At 39.5% G+C, this 19,916-nt stretch overlaps 2 protein-coding genes across 2 annotated transcripts in view; one reads left to right on the top strand and one right to left on the bottom strand.

Moving 5' to 3' along the window:
* Positions 1–5,383, top strand: part of cskmt (citrate synthase lysine methyltransferase) — a 42,276-nt gene extending 36,893 nt beyond the window's left edge. The window contains exon 2 of the mRNA XM_028809477.2: positions 4,535–5,383. Coding sequence (XP_028665310.2) covers positions 4,535–5,187 — 653 coding nt within the window. The 3' untranslated portion in view covers positions 5,188–5,383. The remainder of the gene's footprint in view (positions 1–4,534) is intronic.
* A 4,841-nt stretch (positions 5,384–10,224) lies between these two features.
* The window catches only part of LOC114657548 (lysine-specific demethylase 7B-like), a 117,552-nt gene continuing 107,860 nt past the window's right edge, over positions 10,225–19,916 (bottom strand). Inside the window, 5 exon segments of the mRNA XM_028809456.2 lie at positions 10,225–11,608; positions 11,653–11,869; positions 12,240–15,051; positions 16,665–16,962; positions 19,311–19,402. Coding sequence (XP_028665289.2) covers positions 14,963–15,051; positions 16,665–16,962; positions 19,311–19,402 — 479 coding nt within the window. The 3' untranslated portion in view covers positions 10,225–11,608; positions 11,653–11,869; positions 12,240–14,962.

Below are 19,916 nucleotides of genomic sequence, written 5' to 3'. Positions count from 1 at the left end.
GATAGAATAATTAAACATGTACTACAAAGATATTTCAATGTTCCTTAAAAGTTTTGAAGAATCGGCGTTCTAAGCTTACAAATGGCTTCAAGTCTATTACATAGCTGATTGTGTGGCGATTGGGTATTTGGAGAAAGGAAAGTAAGGACAGGAATTGGAGATTAGTACGTTTGAAAGAGACAGTACTTCTGTAATAAATTATTTCATTGAAGGTCGCGCATGGCGCAGCAAGACTCTTGCGTGAGATATGAACAAGCACTGCGCCACCGTGTTCCCATGTTTAATAACATGCTTTCATTCCTATCATCATGAAAAAGATATCACGCATACATCTCAGTATTTTAATTATTCAGAGAGCTGTAATATCACGAATGTAATGGATTATGTGTCCTGTTGGAGAAAGAGAAAGCCCGTTTAAGAAGCAGGTAGTGATTCACACACAGCACAAAGAAGATCAAATACAGAACAAAGCATTTAACGTCCTACTTTAGTTACAATGGGATTTGAGAAACTAGTAAATTAAATGATTTTAAGATGAAGTTTATGATGTTCTACTTTAATGGCAAAGTAAACTACGTGATTAAAGTGGAAATTTCGAGATTAAAGTTGACATTTCGTGCTTTTTTCCCCACTGTGTGCCTATTTTTTGTCTGTACCCTAATAAGCTTTCATATGACACTCAGACGGTGGGCTACGACTTGCCTTTTCACGGCGACTTTGATATGTGATTTCTTTTTTATTTCGGACGCTGTGAGACTTTGTGAACTTGAGCTTTCGAGTTTCTCCGACACTCTGTCACTCGACCAACTTCCTTTTGTTGATTATACCACTGTTTAAACCAACAAATAGTACTTGGTATTCGCTGAAATTCTTATATTTTCCTACGTGCTTTTCCCATTGTCTTTTCTCAGAAGGCTATTTAATATTGATTTGCATATTCAGAGGCATAATTCTGGGAGGAGTTGGGGCGGGACAGAAGGCGCGTGCACGTGCGTTAAATCCCGATCAGCGTGAAAAGTATGTAGTGGAAGAACGTGAAAGTTAGCGTACGTACAGATTCCTGCATCTGGATTTTTCTGTGTGTACGCACATTCCCGCTTTTATGCTTACGCCATGTTATAGTGTGAGTTCTACGCACGGTGTTATACATGAGGCCCCTGATCTTAACCCAATTGAGCATGCATTTCACTTGTTGAAGACTAAACTTCAGACAGAAAGGCCCACAAACAAACAGCAACTGAAAGCCGCTGCAGTAAAGGCCTGGCAGAGCATTAAAAAGGAGGAAACCCAGCATCTGGTGATGTCCATGAGTTCAAGACTTCAGGCTGTCATTGCCAGCAAAGGATTTTCAACCAAGTGTTAGAAATGAACATTTTATTTCCAGTTATTTAATTTGTCCAATTACTTTTGAGCCCCTGAAATGAAGGGATTGTGTTAAAAAAAATGCTTTAGTTGCCTCACATTTTTATGCAATCGTTTTGTTCACCCCACTGAAATTAAAGCTGAAAGTCTACACTTCAACTGCATCTGAGTTGTTTCATTTAAAATTCATTGTGGTAATGTACAGAACCAAAATTAGAAAAAAGTTGTCTCTGTCCAAATGTTTATGCACCTAACTGTAGATCCTTACTCATTTTGTTTGTTTTTAAATGACTTGCGCTTTCAGCCTCCTCTTTCAGAGTCATGGCAGTCCATGTGGGTGTCACTATCCTGCAGGCTCCAACTGGCTTGTCATCATGTTTCTTGTGTACAAATTTTGTTTCAATAAATAATTGATAATGAAAAGAAGCACATTGGTATGATGATTGATGATGGTTTGGAAGATCTTTGGTCCCATATGACCTTTTGAGTGCAGATATTGTGCACTTCTGTTAAATACATTTTCCAAAGTCTCTTTGCAAAGGGTTTGGTGTATATGCTTATATTTATTTTAATTCAGTAGATTTTCTTGGAGGGCGGCAAGTGAACTCTCCATTCAACTTTAACCACTTTGGCTAGACAGAGAGATGTCTAAGCTTATATAGACATAGATAAGAAACTACGGCTAAAGAGTAATCATTCTACTGAGTGTGGAAAGTTGCTAAGAAAGTTGGAAATTGTATTTAAATCTATTCTTACCTGTAAGTTGTATATATATATATGTGTGCCTGACCCGACACAGATTCACACAGAGGCCCATGTAAAATAAACATTTATTTATTTTTCTCTTCACCTGTGGGCGCACGTCTTCTCCGTGTTCCACAGGCAATACACAGTCCCAAGCACCAACACACACAATAAAGCACTCTTTCTCTTCCTCCAGCACTCCTCCCTGGCAACCTCGTCCTCCTCCACCCGACTCTGGCCCCTGAGTGGTGGTTGCTGGCTCCCTTTATTGGGTACCCAGAAGTGCCGACATCCGGCTGCACTTAAAGGTGGGGTGAAACCAGTGCCCAAAAGGGGCCAGCAGGTCCTGCTGCAGCACCCCTTGGCGGCGCCTGCGGAACCCAACAGGGCTGCACAGAACTCCAACCCCCATGAAGCCCTGGGGGAGTCTGAGGCACCGCTGCCACCCAGGGAGGCTGCCATCTAGCATCTAGGGAAAGATACTGGTTGCCCCCCCCCTGCCTCCCTGGTATATATGGTGAAGGGGCATCCTGGCCATGCATGGGCATCGGCCATCCGTCACAAAGTACACAACCAATCACATATTTACAGCCATGCCATGTAGGGAGAAATACATAAAATAATTTCCTTCGCAGCTGACTTAACAATGAATTTCATACTATGACAAAATATTTTAGAAAATGTGAGATCATCCATCTGATAGCTAAAGCTAAACAAATAATCCAAATAGAAAAGCAAATGTTTGCAGTGCCCAAGACAAATTTCAGATGTATGTAGTGTTAAAATTGAAAAAGAGCTATGTAGCACAGCGAGAGACAATTCTCGATTAAATCTTTGATTGCTTTGAAAAGTGAGGTAAAGTATTATATGCAAAAATAGTTATACACAACCTTTTAATGTGGCTAGACTAGTTAATATAAAGAATTTTGAGAGCTATCTTACTTTTAAATTACGACAACATGTACTGTACACCTGTAAATGTTGCTTTTGAAGCAGAGATTTTATAGTCAGTGGGGATGTCCAAAAAAAAGTACTTCATTACTAATTAGGTACTGAAGTTCCATAAAACTATACTCATTAGTAACATTGTTTTAACCAGCTAATTATTAAAAAATAAATATTACATTAGCAAATATTACAAGTCTAACCGATTGGTTCACTGACAGACCAGACTTCAAAAATGTGCCATTACAACAACTGTTTTAATGAGTTGGTTTAAATGGAAATATCTGTAATTTTCTTGTAATTCACTAAGTCAACAGTATATATTGTAGCGGACAAGTGAATGACTTACTTTCACATGGATAAGATATTGGGGCTTTCCCTAGTCATGTATATTATGAACAGTAATGAAAAGTGGACAGAACTTTGTCAAAGTGAAATACCAGAAGTCCACTAGGTGGTAATCCAACCCTGTAAATGAACGAGAAAATAAACCAGTGCAACGTAAACACTTATATCATTGTAATGGTATAAAGGAGCTGCTCTAGACTTCTATCTCCACCTCTGGTCAAGAAAGTCTGACCCAGTGGCAGTTCTTTTATAGTAAGGGAGCCGGAAGGGGCAGAGGTATGGTCCTCCTGCGGAGAGAAGAACAGACGGACATATTTTACGGAAGCGCCCCCTCTTGGCCCAGGGTGGTTTCGCATAAAAGTTTGGAACCCGTAGAGCCACCATCAGGCACGCATGTGCGACAATATATAATAGTGTTTTTATACTTGGTATGGATTATAAGCAGTAGCTTTCAGTTACTGGACAGAAAATGTCAAGAGAATAAATTTAGAATGAGCACATGGTAAGATAAAAATTTAGTTCATGACATATAATTCTTTATAAACCCAATGCTGAAATCCTCCCCAAAATGATCAAAGTTGTTGCACTATTGGGATCCTCTGCCACACATTAAAATTCAAGCCTTGTATTGTATTTTTAATGTTTATGAATGTCAATGCTTGTTTACTAAGTGATAGTTGGGTAACTAGTTGTTGGATATACCAGAATGTTAAAGCTGTTGTTACTGTTAATATTTATATAATTTGTATTGTATTACAGAAAAAGGCACAATATTATTCACTTCAGTAATGGAGGTTTCTAAATAAAAAGTCATTGAAAGGGTGCAAAGATTAAGTTATTTACAAAACAGGAAAGGAATAGCTACTCCGAATGCCCAGACTGGTGTATGGAAATATGGAGGGATTTATGTCAGAGCCGGCTAGCACTGTGCACAGGACAGGTGTTGTAGATATGAAAATGAAAGGTCAATGGCAATTTTTTTTATAACTAAAGCTTTGATCTTGAGAAGTTGTTTTTGGTAAATCTTAGGCATGTTTGAAACAGTCCTTTTAAACATATGTTATCTAGTAGCTTTATGTCCTAGCAATAGTGCTATAAAAAAAGTTCTAATCACAAGATCTCTTCTTTTTCATAGGCGACTTACTACATTCAATGCATAAGAAAGAGCTGTGGGACAACTTCTATGTGCAGAAACAGAGAGACACCATCCAAAACTTTGACTGGTTTTTTAACTACAGAGCATTGTCTGGGCTTCTTCACCAATGCCTACATTCATCTTTACAGAGTGATTCCAGTTCTGATGTTTTCCGTATCCTAGACCTTGGTTGTGGTATATCTGATGTTGGGTTAGGATTGTTCCAAGATTTGCCAGAGCCTGTGCAAGTAACCTGTGCTGATATTTCCCCAGTTGCCATTTCAATGATGCAGCAGTTGGTTAGTACGTGCTCACCCATGCCAAAAAATTCTAGTTCAGAACTAAGATTTGTAGAGATGGACTGTACCAGACTCGACAGTTTCCATTCTGGGTTGTTCAACTTAATTTTAGACAAAGGTACAACAGACATATTTTTGCGGTCTGCAGCAGGAAAACCTATGGCCATCCAGATGTTAATGGAAGCTCTTAGGGTGCTGCACCCATCTGGCTCTTTTCTACAATTTTCTGATGAGGATCCTGATGCACGGATTCCATGGCTAGAATCCAGTGGTGTTGGAAGAGTTAAAGTGAATGTTCAGGAGTTGACAGTGCAGGGAGCTTCTTATTATGTTTATGTCATTAACGTAAAATGAGACACTTCAGCTACCAGGTTCAAATTTATACAAAATAACCAGCATTGTGTTGACTTGGCTGTGCAGCAGCACGAAAAGGTGATATTCTTACTATGGATGTTGAAGAAGAATAGACAAAAAGGATGGATTTTTACACATTAGCTTTACAGTGAAAAGATTGTCTAAATATGCTTTTCAGCATATTTTCTGGATTTTTTTTTTTTATTTGATATACTTTTATTTATCCCTGAAGGGAAATTGTGTTCACAAGACCTTTCCAAGTCAGAAGACAGGGTCCGCATAATTGCAGTGCATGTGTTGAATGCATCAAGATGGCCTAGAAACCTGAATCTGTTGTAGTTTTGAACTACTTGAAATAGGAGTCAGCTGGGTCATGCATCCTATCTAAATTAGAAATATTTTAAAGTAGTTTTTTGTAAATGAGAAAAATCCAGCAGAAACAATGTAGGAAAGTAACAGAGTTCCACTATAGCCTTGTGACTTTTTTTCGACTAAATTGTTTAATTTAATCCATCCATCGTGTCCTGCGGTGGGTTGACACCCTGCCCGGGATTGGTTCCTGCCTTGTGCCCTGTGTTGGCTGGGATTGGCTCCAGCAGACCCCCGTGACCCTGTGTTCGGATTCAGCGGGTTGGAAAATGGATGGATGGATGTTTAATTTAAATGAATACTTTAAAGTGATTTTTTAAATTACCAAATGGTGCAGTTATACAATTGATAAAACCATGAATAGGAGGAAAAAATAGAACTGCTTTTCCTTAAGCCTGGTTTGATAGTCTGGTTGCTTGTGTACACTTGGAGATGAATGTGCTCATTCTAGAGAAAGGCTGTAATGTTAAGGCAGTGGAATTGGTTTGGGTACCAAAGATCAGGTGTCAAGCAAACTCCTGTAGAATGCAAAGTGTGCAAAATGACAGCGACTGAAAGGGGCAGCACATCCAGTTTATTCCAACACCTTAAACAAACACCCAGTGGAATGGAATTGGTGCGAGGAAGCAGGGGACAAAGACAACACCTGTTCTCAAGGTCAGCAGTTAACAGCAGCTGCGTCCTTTGGTAGCACCATTCCATGTGACAAAAAGGAGAGCCAATGAACAGGAATTACAGATGCTGTAACACGCCATATTGTTAAAGACATTGTTCCCATTTACACTATTGAGAAGAAAAGTTTTATTAGGATGCTTCACAAAATTGATCCAAGATCTAAGCTGCCAGGGTGGAAATACTCTGCAGAAGTGATGTTACCTCAGTTGTACACCGATACGAGAGAATGAGTAGTTCAATTCTACTACTACAACATATCTGTGGAGTAACTGCACCCATCAACTATAGTGGAGCCTAACTGTTCACTTCATTGATACTGAATGGACACAGAGAAGTTTTTGACTTTAAGACTTGGTACTTTCTTTCAGTGGTGGAGTTATTGGGCTGAAAGATGTGCTGGCTTCATGAAATCACAGAGAATATGAAAGTGTGTGTGACCAGTGATAGTGGTTTCAACATAATCAAAGCCTTAAAGCTGAACCACTCTAGCCATCTCCAGTGGTTTGGACATCTGATTCACAATGCCATTGGTAAGTGTCTACAAAGCAAAGTTTTGACCAGACCAGTGAGTTGTTTTTTTTTAATTCAATTATGAATATATATAAAAAATTAAAAGTTAACTGTGCATAAACTATTTGTAATGTTCTTCATCATCTGGCTACTTGTAATAACTGCCCCACCTATTGCTGCATTTTAGTGTGGCAGAGCGTTTGCCTCTGCTTCAGTGTGCACCACTTAAGTTTACGCTTCCTATTTTAGACGCAGTGAAGTGTTGTACTGTGATGATGTTTTGAAGTGAGCATGGGGGTGGAAAAAAAAAAGCTGTCCATTACGCTGTCTTGTCTTAGTCTTAAGCGGTTTGTGCTACAGTGAGGAAAAGGATGAGCAGCCTACCTGTAGCAGGCAGTTGGGTCATTCCAGAGACCTGTAGATACAGTAGTAGTTAAGCTGGATGGAGTGCTCTGCAGGCTGAACTGTTCAAGAAGAAAAGCACAAAAAAAGTGGTAGTAGCAGCAGGCGTGACTAAAGTATAGGGATGAATGATGAGGTCTGCAAAAAAAAATTTATAAGGAAACCTGCACAATTTAAATGAAATTGCCAGTACGTGTTGTGAAAGCAGCATAGAGGCCACAGGGAGGAGGGACAAGGGCTGCAAATTATATTTTTTTTTTTTGAGTATATAATATAATTTGCAGCCCTTGGCATGGCACCCAATACCTTTTCACAATGTCCGGTGCTATGGTACATTCAGCATGTGTGGACCTTTCAGTACATTTTATTTATATAAATAAAATGTACTGAAAGGTCCACACATGCTGAATGTACCATAGCACCGGACATTGTTTAAAGATATTGGGTGCCATGCCATTTTCTACCCCTACTTAATCCTGAGAAGCATCGCAGGGAGTAAAATCAAAGTTCTCTTTGTGAAATGAAAGAATTTACAGTTTCTTTTCCTTACAAAAAGGTTCAAAGTAAATGCTGAAAATGAATGCTACTGTGAGCTGCGAAATGCCGGGTATTTTGTAGTGATTGATTACTTCAATATTAATGTCTAAATCATTCATTTGCTCCTATTCAAAACACTATCCTAATAGCTGCGATTAATAAAATGTTAAATGCACTAATTTAAAAGATTAAATTTCTAAGTGTAGCAGTCAAGATACCAAATCTACACCACAAGTGTGCCATGCACAAGATTTCACAATGAAAAGTTGATCATGAACAAAGTAAAATGCACATTGATTTTTGTACAGTTGTGAAGAAAAAAATAGCATGATAAATCACTACGAGTGTTAAAAAATGTACTTTGATTAAATAGTACTGCAATATATTCTGTTATTTTGGAAACTCCTTCATCCCACCCAGTTAAAAATATATTTGGGGACAGAGTTGTAAAAAGTATGTGGAAATACTTCAGTCAAAGTAAAAATCTGATGAAACACTTTTTACTCAAGTAACATGCTTATCAATTTAAAAATACTTTGAGTACTTCTGAAAAAAAATACTTAATACAAAAAGTAAAAGTATGTTTAATTATAATAATAATAATCATCATCATGTCTTTGGTCAATGCATAACAGCAGTCAGAGGAACCATTTCATCCAAAACCCATTAAACACTTCATAATCTGTAAACCAATATTTAGCTTAGGTAGCAGCCGATTTTCAAAATGCCAGCTGTCCAGCCATGCTTGTCTATAACTAAATAAAATTCCTGCAGTGCTGTAAGTTTCATTTTCAAACAACAGTAGTCACTTGATGAATCTATTACTAATTATAAAACAAACAAACAAAAAAACCACATTAAAAGAGCCAGCACCACCTTTCTGGACTTGGTAAATCTGAAAGATTGTAGACATTGAAAAGGATGCATTTGTACTGTGATTTAAAAGTAGGATTAGGATGTGTAAAGTGTCCAGAGTCAAATGGTACCAGACATGACACCAAGTACATGTGTTCTGTTCAATAGTCGGTATCAAGCTAGCCACTGTGCGTAGGAACATCAGGATTATGTGGCATAAAGCACACAAAGATGCTGCCTATTTATCATTGCGCTGCTATCGAGTTAAACACTGTCTCTTTTAAATGCAATCATTTTTATTTTCTGTGGTGCTATAGGAGTTTTGTAAGATCATGCAGTGTGTTCACAAGATATAATGTGCAAACAAAACATGTTTATTATATGCACAAGTTATCTTGTGGGAAGAACAGCATTATGCTGTAGGCACAATATACTATCATGTGGCCACAGAGTTAGTTTCTTGTTCCTACAAGGAGGACAAGTGCAACACGCCTTACATGTGTGCAATTGGTTTTGGGAGCTTTGTGAATCCAAATGGACCAGCAAACCTAACTGATAAAGATAAACTTTAAACTCAGTTTTACAAAGACATTATTTCTTTGTATTATATCACTGTACTAATTTATACAAATGCAGGAAATTCAAATATAGAACTACTGTCCACACCAAACATAATTACTGACATATGCTACAAATCAAACCGTTTTGTGATTTCATTTAGTTATACAATCAGTTTAAATAAAAAAAAAACAACAATTATATGTAAGTATATAATATACTGTATATTGGGGTGGGGGGTGGGAGAAAAGCAATACTTGTTAGACTAAAATGTCAACCCCGACTGCTGTTTGGCCTGCCAATGACCATCTTTAGCAGAGGACCAGACAGGTTGATCAGATTTGAACAGTCTGCTGAAGATACCCTGCAGTTGGGCAGAGTGGAGCACTTCAGTTCATGGTCATTGGTAATGACGGACATTAAAAGCCTGCTTGCCTGTGGTGACAATTTAGATATTATGAAAAATTGTTGTGTAAATAAAGCTTTGAAGTACGGCTTGATCTCTCATTGCCCCATGTAATAGTACACCTAACATGCCTTTGTAGGTTATGGCAAGTCCCCCCCACCCTTTTAGTTTTCTGCATCATCATCATCTTCAAATGTTGGCTAAAAACCAGCACACACCTGGACATAGATTTTGAATGCAGCGGTTGTACAAAATGTTGTCCTTAAATGCCTTCTGCATGCCCAGCCCTACCTGCTAATAAGATGTGATGGCTGACATCACAAGGAGTGTGAGCCAAGTGTTAGGGGGCTGTAGACATGGAGGTGCATTCACTGCAACACATTAGCAGTGCAAGTGATGGACAGGACTAGTCAAGGCAGATGTCTACACAATTGGTGTCTGTGACAAATGAGAGGTGAGTGCACCCTGCAAGCAACCTTGGAAATGAGAGAGTGTGTGAGAGAGAGTGAGTGTGTGCGTGAGTGTGTGAGAGTGAGCAGGAGTGCTCCAGTGTGTGAGCAGAACAGACCTGCAACATTTGAATGTAGTGGCAACTGTTTTGGGAATATCAGATTTCCTTCAAGCAAAATATTGAATGTGCATATTTAAGATACCAGTGTTAAACTGATAAAAACAATGAACTGTGTGGCTTAGGGAAAGAAAAAAAAAACCCAGAGGCAAAGATACCTTTAAATCTAAGAAATATTTTAATATTTACATGGCATTTTCAAGTACAGAAAAAAATCAGCTGCATTGCAATGAGTAACAAATTCACAAGATCTAAAACATCAATTTTTCTGAAATAAGATATCAAAATACCCTTTCGAACAACAAACTAGTTTTAGAAAACCATTCATATTTTTCATTCCAAAAGTAGGATACATCGTTACCATCAATATTCAACACAAAAAGCAAACTGATTTATTTATCAGTCATGGAAAAGTGTAAAGAGAATAAAGGAAAAGGCCAAATAAATACTGTACAATTCACACTACTGCATAATACATACCCTGCCTGCAGGCCATATCTGATGTGATTTTTTTTTTTTTTTTCCTCAACAATTTGTGAAACGTGTCAAAGGTGAATTACTTGCAATGGGGGTGCTTATAATATTAGTGTTAGTGAACTAAAGGCATATTCAAAGCCAGAGAGACCAAGCTGGCAAGACACTTTGTTTCTCAGGTTAAACACAGTAATCACAGGTGGGATTTAAAAGCTTTAACTGAGCGGTAAAGCTACGATCAAAGGGTGACAAGCATGCAACTCGAGCTTCGTCACACCCAAAAATCGGTCACTTTAAAAGATAAATTGACAAAGCTTTTACCAAATCTTCCCGATAGTAAAGCTCGATTTACTTTTTTGTTCATGGGATGGGTAAGGCATTAAAAACAATGGCGGTTGGAAGCTGGTCATCATTAAACTGATTCAAAAGGCTTTGGTTACAGTCAGCAGCACTACGTCTTACCAGGAAGGTAAGCCACTGTGACACAACTGACATGCTCACAAAACGTCAGTCAGTGAAACCTCTACATGGCAAAAATGAACACTGGGCAAGAATCCGGAATTAAACAGCAGTCACTCTCTGATGAAGCTGGTGCAGAGCGGACCCATGGATCACTATGTACAGTAGTGATGGCTGCAGCATTAAGAACTAACAACTAGACTTGATGGTATTTTAAAAGAAGTAAGTAGATAGGAATGGTGGGCTTTGTTGGGCTGAATGGCTTGTTTTTGGCCAGATTATTCTAATGTATAAACTAACAATGCTGATAGCAAGTGATGTGGATCAACCTCCCTGCCATCTGCACTCTTCCATTTATGTATATTTGTTAATGTGTGTTGAGAGAGCTGGGCTGTTCACAAAGTAGCAAAGCAATACATGGGTTGATCAGTTAGTTGAAATGGGACAATGGCATGGAGGAATAATTCTAAATGGTCATGGTTTTGGCCTCTTTTGCACAACAGACTGTATGGAAATTTCTGGCATTGTATACAAATTAATAAATCCTTAAGAGATGAGCCAAGGGAAATTATCTGGAAAACTGTCATCAGGGTCCTGCAAATGTCACACTTGGGCCAACAGACAATACCTTATCACTTGAGCTGAACAAAACACTGAGCACTCACTTCCATGTAATGTAATCTGCTGAATGTTTAAAGTTTGGCAATGGAAAAGGAAAACGGGAAACCTAAACACTACAAATAAAGATTTCAGGTTGCATCCTACACTTAACTGTAAAAATAGGACCACAAAGCATTTCCTAAAGAAAAGAGCCCTTTGTGAAAAAAAAAATATTGGATTTGCAATTTCTACAGAGATAACTATTGTATCTATTGTAGGCATGGAGCTGGACAGTTTAACATCTGTGGCAGAGCGAAGGGCGCTGAGCAGGCTCCTGTCAATTATGGAGAATCCACTGCATCCACTAAACAGTATCATCTCCAGACAGGAGCAGCTTCAGCGACAGACTGCTGTCAATGTCCTGCTCCACTGACAGATTGAGGAGATTGTTCCTCCCCCACACTATGCGACTCTTCAATTCCACCCGGGGGGGGTGGGTAAACATTAACATTATACAAAGTTATTGTCTGTTTTTACCTGCATTTGTATTACTCTTTAATATTGTTTCTTTATCAGTATGCTGCTGCTGGAGTATGTGAATTTCCCCTTGGGATTAATAAAGTATCTATCTAACTGAACAGGCAGCATGTGTGTGTTCCCACTGCACGACACGAGACATGCAGGACGGTTACTACACACACACCTCAGACATTTTAACATGACTGTTAGTGGGACTTGTGGGTCTATTACTGCAGAGTCAGAAATGTGGGGAGCTCAAAAGGGAGGTCTGTGAGAGTCATCTCATGAAATCAGATTCTTCCCAATCCTTCTGGAGATAAACTGTGCAAATGTGTCAGGAGGTATTGGTCAAAGCATTTTGAAATTCAAGTGACATGGACTGGACACGGGGAATTCATTTCAAGAAATCCATCAAGGCAGCTGGGAATGGAAGGGTTACCGAGCAGACTGGGAAGACTGGGTGAGGGGACAGTTTCAAGGATTAGACTGTATTCTGATTTTTGGTGTCTCGTGTCTGTGAGGAACTTCTTAAAGGGCCATGTGTATTTACAAATCAAACTCTTTGCTGCCCACATCAAGACCACCTGAAGTAAGGAACAAAGCAATGTCCCCGTCTTTTCACCCATTTCACCTCACCAGTTTTGACCTCGTGAGAGCAGTTGGTGACATTCTGTGGCAGGTCACCTCACTAGCGCTGACCTCCACCTGTCACTGCTGAGCTCTTGGCACAAGTACAAATCAACACAACTGCTTTTGTTTTCTCATCAATACTTGAATTTTCCTCACCATGACTGTTTCAGCTTATTATTATTTGCTTGTGTACATCTATATTAAAAAAAAAATACTGCTTCACAAAAAGCTTTCTGCATGTGAGGTGTGGAGACCTGAGGTAAACTGAAAGCAAGTAAAGAAAATGACAGCCAAGCTACTGTGGACTTGTATGTGCGAGCCCCTCACTGAGGGAGCCAACACCAACGTGACGTCACCTTTGGAAGGACAGCAGGAGGCTGTGAACATACATGAGGCAATCCTGCAAAGGCAAGACCAGTAAACTAAAAGAGCGAGCACATTTTTGCTTTCAGTGAGCTTTGGACAAACAGTAACATCAAATACCTCGGAGCGGCAAGCATACCAGGCAGCCATCATATCAAAAGTCCAAGTGTCACTCAGCTGTCCCTTTGTCACTACTGGAGTCAGGGAAGAGATGCCTTGAAGTTGAATACTCTGGTGTGGACAAAAAGCACAGTCTTGCCGTTATGTCCAAGAAAGCACAAGTAGACATACGGACCGTTACTAATATTTGTAATGCCACCAAAGAAACGGGAAACAAACAAACAAAAATAAAGAATCACTTCTGTAAAGCAGCTGAAAACATTTTTACAGATCTGATATATAGATTTCTATAAAAGAAGAAGCTCCCGCAAAAATTTTAACAAGGTTTCAACAATGCAAATTTTAAAAAATTAAAAAGCCTTCACATTAAATAAGTTTTCACCTCATCAATAAATAGTCAATTCAAAGCCAAGAAAACAGAAAAACAACCCTCAAAATTAGGACTGAAATAAATTAGCTGGAAATATTTTCCCTTTAATTCACCCTATAAAACCTGCACTAACAATTTAAGTAAACCTTTAACTGTATGTTTATTTTTTTGTTTAAACTAATCTACAGTTGCCCAACAGCAGCACTCCCAGAAGTACATTTTGGGATATAAAAAGGGAATCCTGCATGAACACGTCAGTGCTACAGTGCGGTGTCCTCTGGACTCGGCCCTCCAGGAGCTCAGTGGGCTCGTTTTGCCCAATTCCTATGAACATCGGCTGTGCAAGTCACACAGCTTCCTATGCAGAAACGGGCCTGATAATCCAGAATTTACCTGCAGTGAATTATAAAGCCATTAAGCAACTGGGAAGCAAAATTCAAAAGTTTTCTATTTGTAACTTTTCCACAGATTCTAGTGCACAACTTAAATATGATCATTTAAGGAAGTATGGCTTCCACATTCCACAAGACCCCAAGAAAAACCAAAGAGTAATTTTATCTTCAAGAAAGCCAAAGGAATACTGGAAACCCAAAGCTTGGAGTTCTGCAGTCTGGGAGTGCTGTGCCCTTCAAGGCACGTCTTCATTTTTTTCCTTTTTCTTTTCTCTTATTGCTGGCATGAATGCTCAATAAGCAGGAGGGGGGCGAGGGGATTGAGGAAGAAAAAGCACCTTCAGCACAAGCTGCACCCTCATGGCCACAGAACACTCAGCACCGCCACTACTGAACTCCACTGGGAAGCAATCCAGAAATGTACAAAGGAGCTTTGGATAAGCTGCTCCATGTCTCTGTACAGTAGCCAGCAGGTCAGGACAGCTGCTTTTGTTGTTTTGTTTTTGTTTTTTGCAGTTGTGACAAAAAAAAAAAAAAAAAAAAAAAAAAAAAAAACAGATCTCATCACAGCAGGTTCCAAGGGAAGGAAGTCGTTACAACAAATCAGCCTATGCCTGCATAGCCTACCGAGCAAAACAGATTGCGTCCTTAACAAAAAAAAAACCAAATGGCTGAGAGCAGATTCACTGTGTTCCATATTTTAAACAATGACTTGTTCTGGCATTTGAAGCTTCTGATCTTACTTTAGGTCAATTTTGTAATAAGGGTCTTTTTTATTCTTTTAACGTGTCCATAGTCAACTCTTCCAATCTATGTGGTCCTCCTGCAAAGTGGACCTGTAGTGTAAAGGGGGGGGATTACTTGTGTTGCTCAGGCAGTGATTCTACAGTACATGCGTGTCTCTCAATCACAGGGCAGAAAAACTAGAAACACAAGCATTTCTCTTCCAGTTCATTTTGCCAGTGCTCCTAGACAAAAAAGCGGCTATGCCGATTTAATTTCAGGATCTTTCCCAGTCTTTGCTTTGCAGTTGCCATTCCTTTTTTTGGACGCTTCCCTGTGGGTAGAAAGCAAACAACATGTCACTGGATAAATGAGGCTGCTGGGTTGCTCAAAACATTTTTTTTTTTTTAGAAGAGACATACAAGCATTATTGTGGTTTTTCCATGTCTGGCGACATCTGATCCTGTGCAAAATCAGTATGATTTATTTAATCCTGGCAAAACGGGGGTTTAAAATCCTTAGTTTTCATCAGTTTATCTAACTCTGCAAACTCTAATCAGATCACGGCTGAAACGCTCTAAACGACGATTCACTTTGTGCATTATTCATTAAGGATCAATTTGAGCTTTCCAGATTTAGTATATTATTAGCTAATGTACCCAGTGTTGCCCCAGTATATTTGTTGAATGGGCTAAGGAAAGAAAGCAACAGTAATAGTAACCTTTTTGTTATTGTGAGCTGTCCCATCAGTCATCTACAGTGCCTCTCTAACAATGGCTCTGCTCTCATGAGTCGAGAATTTGTTCTCTTTGGTGCTGATTGGATTTCAGAATTGTGCTAACTCCTTGCTTGTTTGTAACCATGAATGTAGTCACATCTGACTTGTCCTCTTAGTTTAAGGAAGACAGTTCATAGTGCTTAAATTATGAATAAAAGCTGACAAAGTAGGAGTTAACCACCCGTTGATTTTGTTTTGTTTTTTTGTTTTGTTTTTGTTCTTTATTTCGTCTTATACAATTTCTCGTATTAGAAATTTGTTAGTTTTCGCATACCCCTTGGTGTTAGAGCGCAGGGTCAGCCATTGTACAGCGCCCCTGGAGCAATTACAGGTTAAGGGTCTTGCTCAAGGGCCCAGCAGAGTAGGATCTCTTTTGGCAGTGACGGGGATTCGAACCGGCAACCTTCTGGATACCAGCGCAGATCCTTAGCCTCAGAGCCGATTTTCCTTTGTGTTGCACTGCACTTCCACTCTCGGTCAAGTCTCGCCCAACACCCCCTGAAAAAACGCACAATACTCCTTTTATATTACAGTAGATAGAAGTAGCATGCAGTGTTGCCTGGGTAAGTGATGTTCAGCTCTGGTCATTTTGTCTGCCTGTTAAGAAGCATAAAACTGCAAAACCGTACCAGCAGCTTCACAGCAAAAGTGACCCTCACTGCACTAACCTCTAACCTTAAGAGTTAAGCACACTAACCCCAAACTAACTTTCAACATGAAACTGCTGGTGAAGACCTACATCGATGTATGGTGCTGCAGCTCAGCAGCTGGGATACTATTGTGCTAGTCTGGCTTCAGGAGGTTTCACTCACTCTGAACCAGCAGGTGGCACTGGTGTGCAAACTACAGCACACCACTTGGTCGATATCAGTCAAAGGGTGTAGGACTAGATAGTGAACATACAGACAAACATTCAGCTTTAATTTATATTATATATATATATATATATATATATATATATATATATATATATATATATATATATGCTTCAGGGGCTGTCTGTTTTTTATGCCATACAGGTCATTAGTAAAACACACTTTATTCTTAAACAGTGCAACTCAGTGCTGTATAAGATTCTTTTCATTGATAAATTAAAAAAAAAAAAATTAAAATCCACCAAAACATTCCCTTACAAAAAAAAGCGCTGCTCACATAGTAAGAACACTTACCCTTTGTAGCTTGATTACTGACGGGTGGGGGATTTGAGGCTGGCCTCTTTGACGGGTGCAGTGGAGGCGACAGAGACGATTCACTGTACTGGAACTCTGGGATTTGTACCCCGTCGTCTCCTAGAGGGCTGGAGGAGTTGGAGAACGTGCTCACCGAGTACCTGTCATTGGCCCAACAGTCACTGCTGTTGCTATTACTGCTGCTCTGACTGTCCATGAAGTTTTTGTTTTCCTGGATTCTCTGGCTCAGTTCTGCAGTGCAATCTTTCCTAATGTGTTTCCGAACTTCTATTTCATCCTATTACCAAAAATTAGAGAACACCAAAAAGAAAAGAAAAAAAAAAAACTAAGAAAACTCATTTCATTTTAAATAACATTTGTTTATATAGCATGTTTTCATAAAAACAAGGTAGCTCAAAGTGCTTTACAAAATAAAAAATAAAAGGAAGTTAATATAAAACAAACAGGGTGGATGACCAGGAGGACATAAAAAAAAGAAAAAACCCTCCAGTTAGGCTGAAAAAAAAAAAAAAAAATCTACAGGGGGAAAAAACAAAATGTCAAAGATAAAGCTGTAAACATTTAGATTGCAGACATAGCAACATTAAGACAATTTCAAAAGTTTAATGCTATTTACTCAAGGAAACTCATCTTCTGTGTCATAAATTTTACAGGTTTTTCAATACTTTTGTCATCAAGTTGTGAACAGATTTCTGCCAGAGTTTTAGAAAGAATTCCTTATGGATTAACTAGTCTGTTGTTTTGTTTTAAAGAACTTGTGTAACACTTTTGCTTAGTGTTTCAATTAGTGCTGCAGCAGAACACACCTTCAGGGATTACACCATCCATTAATACTCAACTTAATACTTAATCAGACTCAGCACCAGCTTCTTCCACCTTACGGCCGTTTTAAAGCAACATCACGGTTGTCTGGCCACTGTGTAAGTATTCAGTTTTATTTTGGAATGAATGTGGCACACAGAGCGGCTCATTTTGTCACATTAGGCTCAGATGGCTAAGTTGCACTTCAGGCAGACCCACCACATTCAGATGATTTTTTGAAGTTTGTTTTAATTTTTTTTGTTTGATGTAGCCAGAACTTTGCAATAACCAATCCTCCCACTGAACCTGACCAGCTTCTTTAACTGGACACTTCACTGACACACCACCCAAGGCCCATGACCGACCTAACTCAAGATACTCCTCAGTGGTGGGACTTGGGGGCTTACTGGATTTTGTTGGCCTCTGGGTTATAAAACAAAACCTTAGAGAATAATTTTCCATCAGCTCCATTTTAACACATAAACTGTCTATGCACAAAGTGCATACCCCAGTGTCTAAGACCTACTGCTATGTAACACACTACTGACAGCAGTTTGTAAGCGGCTATTGTTTACAAAAGACGCCATATAATAAAATCTCAAAGATTTCAAAAGGTCCTTCCTCTGCTGTTCTGTGTACTAACCTCACAAGCGACTATTTTGAAGTGTAATGACAATGAATTTTATAAATGTTATTTCCACCTTTATTAAACAGAGGGCAGCTTAACAAAACATACAAGGACTCTTTTTTTGTATCAGGTCAGGTTGGGGAGCATGCACTAGTACAGCACGTTGCCACACCCACCACACGACGAAACAGCTCAGGATCCCGGTTGGCAACTCCCTAGAAAGACGTGCGGTCCAGTCCTATGCTCCGAAAATGACCATCTATCTGCCACAGCTGGGTGTTATGTGGACGTCCCCTTGGCCTGGTCCAGCCACTCAGATCCTCAACAATGACAATCCTGCGAGCCAGATCACCCTTGGGAAATCAGGCTACATGGCCGTAGTGCCATAACTGACACTTCCTCACAAAGCTGGTAATGTGCCTCATTAGGGACTCCGTGAGCAACTGCCCATTCGACACAAAGTCAAACCAACGGTACTCTAGGAGTCCCTGAAGAAACTCAGTACTGAAGGAGTCCAGTCTTCGTCTTGGGTCACTGGATAGTGTCCATGTCTCGTAACCATATAGGAAAACAGGGAGCACCAGGATTGTAAAGACTTGGACCTTCGTTCTTTTTGCAAACATATTGGTAGCACCATACACCCCTTTCCAGTGACCTCATGAACCCCCTCCTCATGCTCTCCCAATTTGTCTACCAACTTCATAGGAAGAGTCACCAGAGACATGAATGTCACTGCCGAGGTAAATGAACACACTGCCGATGGCTGTGCCCAAGGGGTCAATAAAGGCCTGAATCTTGGTTTTTATCCAGGACACTCACATTCCCAGACTCCTCACTCAGTCTCTCAACAGCCCCCCCATCAGAGCCTCCATTGACTTAGTGAAGATCACAGCATTGTCGGCAAAGTCAACATCAGTGAATTTCTCTTCACCAATAGATCCCCCACAAGAGAGATTCACTGATCTTGACTTCACAGTTGTTGTGGCTTTCCTTAAATTAAACTGAAGCATCCTGTGCTATTTAGTAAGGAAAGTCTCTCTCGTTTCACAACTTGCAGAAGTACACGATTCATTACCATTAAGTTTAACACGTACCAGGGCACTGGAAACATTTTACACTTCTCATAACGATGCAAATACATAGTGTGCTAAACGACAAAAAAGTGATACTGTTTTGAGCAGTACAGTCATATATACCTGGTAGGTCAGCCGAACAGCTGCATTAGGCAAATGAGGCCCTAAAGATCTGTCTTGGCTTTCGTCCCCAAATTCTTTTTTTCTATGAGCACCTGCAAAACAGACAAACAAATTATAAAATAAAGGTGGATGAATCTTTGAGAGAAACATGGCTTGGCCTTTTCTGGTAACTGTCCAAATGTGTAAATGAAAACATGGCCATACATATCTACCACTGCTGATACAGTAGTGCTGCCGAAAAATGTTACCATCTACAGCAAACAAAGGCTGAATTACTGGGCCTTATGACTGGAAACAGGCATCTGAATGGACATGTCATGGCAAAAAGATGCACAAAAATAAAACTTAGTCTTTATCATCTGCCCTCATTTAATACAACAGCTGCACTCAACTTGAGAGATTTTCATTCATTCAGGTTTAACGGTGAAACACTACCATGGCTAAGTTATTCCACTGTACCGCACAGCTCTGTGGTGAAGATATTTGAAAAGCTTGCCTAACTCCAATGGCCACATCTGGGCAGACTGTGCAACATAAATATGTTGAAAAACCTCTAAAAATGCAAAAATAAAGCAAACATGAATAGCCTGACATACATCTCTAAAA

The sequence above is a fragment of the Erpetoichthys calabaricus genome, chromosome 1 (genome assembly GCF_900747795.2).
Source record: "Erpetoichthys calabaricus chromosome 1, fErpCal1.3, whole genome shotgun sequence".
Lineage (NCBI taxonomy): Eukaryota > Metazoa > Chordata > Cladistia > Polypteriformes > Polypteridae > Erpetoichthys > Erpetoichthys calabaricus.
This window is presented reverse-complemented; position numbering and strand designations above follow the sequence as displayed.